The following is a 7,846-nucleotide window of genomic DNA, read 5'->3' on the forward strand; positions in this document are numbered from 1 at the left end:
TGGCCCCTTGCAACTCTACAATTCTATGGTTAAGAGTCTTGACTAACACACTGGTTGTGGCGGAAGTTTTCATGGCTTAGAGTCCTCTGGCTTCTCGAGTCCAGGAAAGCTTATGACGTAATAAACGTTAAGGCGCCGCTGCGCACCACATATTTAAAGAACACACCCCTCCCCCAAAATAATCATCATGGGAACTGTAGTTTGCCCACCACAGAGCTGACATTCCTAGCACCCTTAGCAAACTACAGTTCCCAGGATTCTTTGTGAGATGGGAGGAATGTGCTTGAAATATGTGTTTTAAAGGTACGGTGCTGCTTTTGCAACAACAGCCTTAACACAGAGCTGGGGGTTTGGATTTTTTAAAATCTGACTATTATGTGTAGGATCAATTTAATGTTAATATTCCATGAAGTCTTTAAGAGGATCTTGGACCAAACTATTCTCTCTTTTTCTCACACACAAACACTTCTGAGTCACTTTAGGGGAAATTATTACGTAGGATCCAGGTGTTCTTCAAAAATCTGTGGCAACACCATCCTAAGCACACTGAGAGTGGATCTTATCAGGGGGCGCGCAAGTGAGAGCACCAATGCCCTTTACTTGCCCTCTGGCTAAAGAGCCCTGGACTTTATCCAGGGTACACCCAACATCTGGGAGAAATGGGTCAACATCATGCACATTAAAAGCACGTCTAAGTCAGAAATTAAACACATTTTAATGGCGGACCTGCTTAGCTCTGCACTGTTGGAATCAACGGGGTTTGAAAGCGCTTCAGAGCGCAAGCTTCTGCGCATCTACTCGGAAGTAAAGCCCCTGACAGTCCTATGGGGCTTGACCCTAGGTGAGTATGCAGAAGGGCTGCAGCCTCGTTTAGTTTGGATCGGGCCCCAACATTGGCGTTCCCTGTTTCTTTTCAAAGGAAGCTTTTTTCGTACCAGATCAAGCAGAAGGCACTCCTCTGCTTGAAAGAAGAGAGCATTTTTCTAGGTGTGTGTGGCGGAGGTGTTACCGTATCGCGGGAGAGGCATTTCCATCGGATTCCACCCCAGCCAGAAATATAAACTTTAGCAGAACCTCACAGGGGGTGGGGAGAGAAGGGAAACCCCCGACAGCAAGGCTTTCCTCGGGTGGAAAAAAAGGTTGGGCGCTGTACCTCTCGAGGAGGTGCTCCCAGGATGCTAATGACAGCCGGCTTTATCTTCGTTTGCCCTCGGCGTCATTATATTACCATCAAAGTTCTCGCCGGAGAGAGAGTTTCCGAGAGGAAGGGCCGGGGAATCGCGGCCCCCCGCGTCCCGCTGGGCGCCCAGAGAGATTGGCTGCTCCCCGGAATCTCTCCGAACCGAGAGGGAAAGAGAGAGGGGAGGAAACGGAGAGGCAGGTAACTTTACACAAGGGAAGGAGGTTGGCTGGAAGGGGAGTGGGAAGAGGGCGAGGAGAATGGCGGCTCTCGCTATTTGCCTTTGCAGTCCAGGCCTTTTATATATATGTATATATATACCAAAAGCGTTATATATATATATATATCAATATATATATATCAGGGCTTCGTTTTAAAAGGGGTGGAGGAGGTTGGAGAGAAAAATCTAGGCAGAGAATGACTGAACGAATATATTAATGATTTTTTTTATTTTTTATTTTTTATTTTTACCCCTCTCTGGTGCTTTGAATCATGTCTTTAAGATTCCGCCGAACTTTTCTTTCCTTTTGTTTTTGCTTCCCGTCATTCCACCAGGGAGAGGATTTTGAGCCAGAGGCGAAGGAAGGACTTTAGACTAGTTCCGTCAATAAACAGGATTATGGAAAGAAAGAAAAAAAAACCCACCCCCCGCACGCCTGCCCACTACCACCACACATAGACACAAATATATATGGTTTGTGGATGAGTTAAGGAAATAACGCTGAGATCCCCTCGGATTACTCCTAATGGTTGCGCGCACAGGCTGTAGCTCGCGATAGATGCTCTTTTTGGGCTGGTATGTATCTGCAGAAATAGTTATTTAAGTCTGGAAGTCCGTGTGTGTGTGTGTGTGTGTGTGTGTGTGTCCCCGTGGAAAGGGCGAGTCGATTTCTTCCTGGGACGTCTTGGATGCCTGCTTTCTTAAATAGGAAGGAAAGGTGATTAAAAGAGGACTGAATGGGGGATCTCTCTCTCTTGCACCCGCACACACACACACACCTTGGCAGCTTTTCTCTCTTTAAGGGAGAGAGCGAGAGAAACCCTCCTCCCTAGAAATCAAAGCCTCCCCTGTCATTTAGCCCCCGTGTTTCTGTCCGAGGAGGACAAACGAGAAAGAAGCTTGCATCGTTAGGAGCTAAGAAGCCAAGAGGCGCGCGCGCGCTCACACACACACACACGCACACGCTCTCTCACTCACACACACACAAAAGCAAAAAGGGGGAAAGGAAAGAAAGGGGGGAATCAGAGCATAATGATGCACCTAAATGAAGGGGGAAATGTTGCTCAGCTCGTTTTATTAATCAGACTGTCAATTTCACCCCAGAGGCCAAACCCCAGAGCAATCCATGCAAGATCTGATCGAGCAAAGGACAAGCGCTTCTCTTCTCTTCACTCCGGGTCTCTCTTTCTCTCTTTCTCTCCCTCTGCCTCCCTACCTGGATCTATTTGTCTGCTCCGAAGCCGCCTTCATTATCCGTTGACAGGAGCTTGTATTTATTTGCTTATAAACCTGTTACAATAAATGATTATTCGACCAGCGTCATCCGTACCTTAATGACGAGCGCTCCCTATTCGTGATGAATGACATTTCGGGGCTAGGAAGGATGTATGGGTCATTTTGACCAGTCATTCCCTTCGCTTTTGCATCTCGCCCCCTTTTTTTTTTTTTTTACGCCTCCCCTTCCAAAAGAGGTAATAATAATATTTAGAGACACTCGCCGGGCTGAATGCGAATTAGCCCCTGCTGCACGGCTCATCATTAGGAGGACGAACCCTTTGCAACCTTGACATATATATATATTTATATATATATATATACTTTTTTCCCAAGGAGGGGGGAAAAAGAGCTGAGAGATGATGGAAAGAATAAGAAAAGAGATGATCCTGATGGAACGAGGGCTGCACAGCCCCACGGCTGGCAAAAGGCTGGCGAATTTGTCCGACTCGGCTGGCAACGTGGTATTGGAGGCCCTCGAAAATTCGCCCCACGGCGGCCGCCTGAGCCCGAGACTGACTTCCGCTTCTCTGCACACCTCTTTAGGGGACATCCCTGCCAAAGGGAAATTCGAAATAGACACTTTATTCAACCTTCAGCACCAGAGCGGCGAAAGCGGCGTCGGCGTCGCCACCTCGGAGCTGCCTCCCTCGGAAGGGAGGAAGAAGATTAGCCATTACTCAGAAGTTGCTCAAGAGGCAGATATGAACAGCGACGTGGAGGTGGGCTGCTCTGCGCTCCGCTCCCCCGCCAGCCTCACTTCCTCCCAGCTGAAGGAAAACAATAACAAAGGTAACTCTCTCCCTCTCTCTCCCTCTCTCCCCGTCTACCCCGGCGCCACCACCCCACCCCAGTCCAAAGCGGGCGTTTACTGGGGTAAGAACTTGGGTGGGGTGGGGGGAGATGGGGAGAAATCCAAGGCACCCTGACAGGTTTTCCTGGAGAAGATCAGGATTTTAAGCAGCGCATTAAATACCAAGGGATCGTCAGCTGGTCCTTTATGGAACAGGCAGGTACAATATGGATATTCAAATGTGGAAGCCCCTTTGGCATGTTATGGTGCTTCTCAAGACCAGGCAGTCTATCCAGGGTGCTAAAGGGATTTCCAGTCTTATCTGCACACTCCCGCACGCTGAGTTTCTATAATCTATACCGAAGTGAACAGGGCTGTCATGGTGTATTTGTGACCACCAAACGTTGCACACCTTCTGAGTGTATCTGGGCATATCTTCCACAAGATTTCTCCTGTTTGTTTTGGAGAACGAAGTGCCACTTACACCGGTTTTTTTTTAATTTAAAAAAAAACACCAGACTGTTTCTCTACGGAGTGTGTAGACAGGTGTTCCTTGCGCAATTTTGGTACTGTGTAATTATAAAATACATCTCATAACGGGGATTCTTCAAGACGGCAATTAGAGGCCAGTGCGTGTTTCTATTCCTAGGAAGATTCTTTTGTGTGTCTGTCTGACTTTCTGTTTGATGCTTTCACTAAAAATGCAGTTATGTATTATCGTTATTTTTAATGCATTAGGTGTTTCTCCTTCCCGCTATGTCCGCCCCACCCCCAAGCCAAAATAGTATTTCTCTGGGCATTGTTAACTTCGATCCTACAGTTAATACAGCGTAATCTCTCAAAGCGCTGTAGCAACTTTTTCGAAGCGTCCGTTAGGTAATAGATCCTAACTGGAGGCAACTTGCAAATTTATAATCACAGATCAATCTTTCTAGGACGCGGGTGCTATTTACCTTTCGCCCAAAGGTATCCTGCGAGGAAATTCACTTACAGTGCGAACTGGCACGCCGTTGGGTTTTAAGGGACACCATTTGGTTCCCACGAAATAAAAAGTAAAGGGAAGCAGGGACAGGAAAAGATGAGCGAAGTCTCCGCTGGAGGGACGCTTTTAGGAAAACGCCTGCCTTAACTTTGTTCCTCGGTTAATTTCTTCCGCAGAACAGAGAGAGTTGCATTTATTTATTTCACAAGAAGGCGTCTAGTTTGCTTATGAAGCCGTGTTTAAAAAAAGAAAAGAGAAAAGAAAAGAAAGAAAAGAAAAGAAAAGAAAAGAAACTTTTATTGATTCTATTAACAGCGGCAATTTGTATCCATGACAGCCAGCATTAATTATCAGGGAGAGCCCAGATTGCCAGCGGCGCCTGCCGCTTGGTTGAAACCCGCCCGCCAGCTCATCCCTTCTTCTCCTGGAGAAGAGCCATCGCTCTTTGATGCTTTCTCACTGCTGTCATTGTTGTTGCTCCGTAGGATATTCCGAGAGCAGCTCCACGCCCAGCACCACCACCTCGTCCTCGGGTTCCAGTTTAAGCAGCCTGCACGGCGGCAGCGCCTTGGGGAACTCCAGCTCCGGAGCGGATCAAGTGCGGAGGTACCGCACCGCCTTCACCCGGGAGCAGATCGCTCGGCTGGAGAAGGAGTTCTACCGGGAGAACTATGTCTCTCGGCCCAGGAGGTGCGAGCTGGCCGCGGCTCTCAACCTGCCGGAGACTACCATCAAGGTACAGTAGTGTCTTAGGGCAAGCCGGGGCTGCGGGAGGCGAGGGAGGCTACCGGCTGGCTCCTGGCTTTGCGCGCTCGCCGCTCCCTGTTTTTCTTTCGGGTTCTTAAACCACCAGAGCTCCAGCCTCGGTCCAGCTGCGCCTTGCTGGCAGCGAAAGAGGCCGCGTTTGACTCCTCCGCTTCTTCAAGGCCAAGGAGAATAGGAAAAAGGCACCAGATAAATGAGCAGAGAATTCCACTCTTCCCACCAGATTGTTTAGCTATTTTTAACCTCGTCTCTCTCTCCCCGCCCCCTGTGGGATAGACAGTCTTTTTCCATTGTTTCTCGCATTTTCAAAAGGTTTACTAAAAAATAAAAAATAGGAGAAAGGCAGTTAATATGAAACATTTTTTTAAAATAACTCGAGTCGATTTAGAAATGGATCACACGCCGTTATTCCTTCAGATGGTTTCTATACCATTTGCCGATTCTTCTCTACCTCATCTGAGAGGAAGATAGAGGCAAATGGCTGCGCTCTATCCTTGGACGTGTTTAATTGGAAGTAAGTCGCACTATGTTCCACTGGGCTTACTCGCGGGTAAACGTGCCTAGGATCGCAGTATGAGGTGAGAAGGCCCTACCTTCGACACCTTAAAGAATCGGGAGAAATGGAAGCCTTAATAGTTTTGCAGTAATCAAACCGTGTTTGGCTTTTACGGTTTTTGAAAAAAACACACGAACATTTGGTTTCTGTAGCCGGACCAAATCGTTTCCGAATGAATGGTTTCGAATCACGTGCTATATAGTGCGCTATGGGAAAAACAGAAAGGGAGCCAAGGTAAACCGGAAGACCAGAAACATCCATATATTTCGTTGCAAAGGGTATTTTCCGTGGGCAGAACTCTCAGCCTTTTCAATAAGCAGATATGGAGACTGATTGCCTGTTTTGGTCGTTGAAAATAAATGTAGCGTTGATAAGGGTTTGCAACTTGATCTGCAATCTTGGTCATTTTTTTAAAAAAAAAGGTTTATTAAAAAAGGTTTGTTAAAAATGAATAACTTTGAAAAAAAAACAGCAACCCAGTGCTCCCACTGAATTCAGTTAGGCTCAATTCAAATAAGAGAGGGCTGACATCCCTGATTATATTTTAATACGGAATGGGAGCGGGGGAACGCTTTCCTTTTTGAGATCGAGGACAGCGCAGCCACGGTAGTTTCTCAGAGATGGTTGCTCGGCAGGGGAAAGTTTCCCGACCCCGGCGGCGCGCAAAGAAGGGGCAAAGAACCCTTTTCATATCTCTGCGGCCTAAAAGTTCAAACGGAAGAAGCGCGGAGCCCGGCGAAGAGCCTGAATCGAGCGGGCCAGCCAAGTTGGGGAGGTTTAAGGCTGGTTCGAAAACCTAACTTAGGCCACGTCCCTGGCGAGGAGGCGGCTTAGCACTGCCAGCTGCGCCTCGTGGCGCAAGGGCTGCGCCAGGCTTCGCATCTGACCCCGCGGCAGAGGGAGGGGGCGTGGCGCGCTGCTGTGGATCTGCTGCCGTTTCTAAGCCGTCCTATCCTCTCTGTGTGTCCCCCCACCTCCCTATTCGCTGCCCCACATCTCCCCCTCTCTCCCCACCCTTCCCCCGCACTCCACCAGGTGTGGTTCCAGAACCGACGGATGAAGGACAAGAGGCAGCGGCTAGCCATGTCGTGGCCCCACCCGGCGGACCCCAGCTTCTACACGTACATGATGACCCACGCGGCGGCCACCGGGAGCCTGCCTTACCCGTTCCATTCCCACGTGCCCCTGCACTACTACCCGCACGTCGGGGTGACGGCGGCCGCGGCCGCTGCTGCGGCGTCGGGGGCCACCGCCTCACCTTTCGCCACCTCCATCCGCCCTCTGGACACCTTCCGCGCCCTCTCGCACCCTTACTCCCGGCCCGAGCTGCTGTGCAGCTTCAGACACCCGGGCCTGTACCAGTCGCCCGCCGCAGCCGCCGCCGCCGGCCTTAACAGCAGCGCCGCCGCCTCGGCCGCTGCAGCTGCAGCCGCGGCCGCAGCCGCCGCAGCCTCGACGGCTCCTCCGGCCGGCTCCGCGCCCTGCTCCTGCCTCAGCTGCCACAGTAGCCAGTCAGCGGCGGCCGCAGCCGCGGCAGCCCTGGGATCGCGCGCCTCCGGCTCGGATTTCACCTGCACCGCGGCCGGAGCGGCGGCGGCGGCCGCCTCGCAGCGCTCGGAGAGCGGCTTCCTGCCTTACTCGGCCGCCGTGCTCAGCAAGACCGCCGTCCCTTCCCCAGACCAGCGGGAGGAGGCCGCCTTGACCAGATAACTAGCCAGCCCCCCCACCCCGGCGGCCAGTGGGAGGCGCTGTTGAGCCGGGGTGGCCGAGGGCAGAAGAGAACCGTTTTGTACAACGGAGGGGAGGGGAGGGCGGGCATACACTGGAACTCTAGCAAAAAGGTGTTTTTTTAAAAAAGTACTATAATTAACATTTGTTGTTTTGCTGTTGTTCTCACGGCCCTGATTTAAAAAGATGGCCGCTGGGAGAGGGTGGTTGGAGGAGGAAGGTGTGGGGAGCAGCCCCAAACATACTGGCCTTTTAACATTCTGTGCTTCCTCTCCCCCCCCGCCCCCTCCTCACACCCAACAAGCACCCCCAGTTGTTAGGATTGGCGAATGATCGTTTCTAGACAT

General features: G+C 50.6%; 1 protein-coding gene across 1 annotated transcript; it reads left to right on the forward strand.

Annotated features, from left to right (window-relative positions):
• Positions 1-3,034: 3,034 nt before the first annotated feature.
• On the forward strand, positions 3,035-7,481 carry EVX2 (even-skipped homeobox 2; the record flags this gene model as incomplete). Its single annotated transcript, XM_083512553.1, has 3 exons — positions 3,035-3,467; positions 4,936-5,186; positions 6,807-7,481. The coding sequence occupies 3 exons, from the start codon at positions 3,035-3,037 to the stop codon at positions 7,479-7,481; spliced, it is 1,359 nt and encodes a 452-aa protein (XP_083368679.1).
• Positions 7,482-7,846: the final 365 nt, after the last annotated feature.

The sequence above is a fragment of the Podarcis liolepis genome (assembly GCF_965112155.1).
Source record: "Podarcis liolepis genome assembly, chromosome: 1".
Classification (NCBI taxonomy): domain Eukaryota; kingdom Metazoa; phylum Chordata; class Lepidosauria; order Squamata; family Lacertidae; genus Podarcis; species Podarcis liolepis.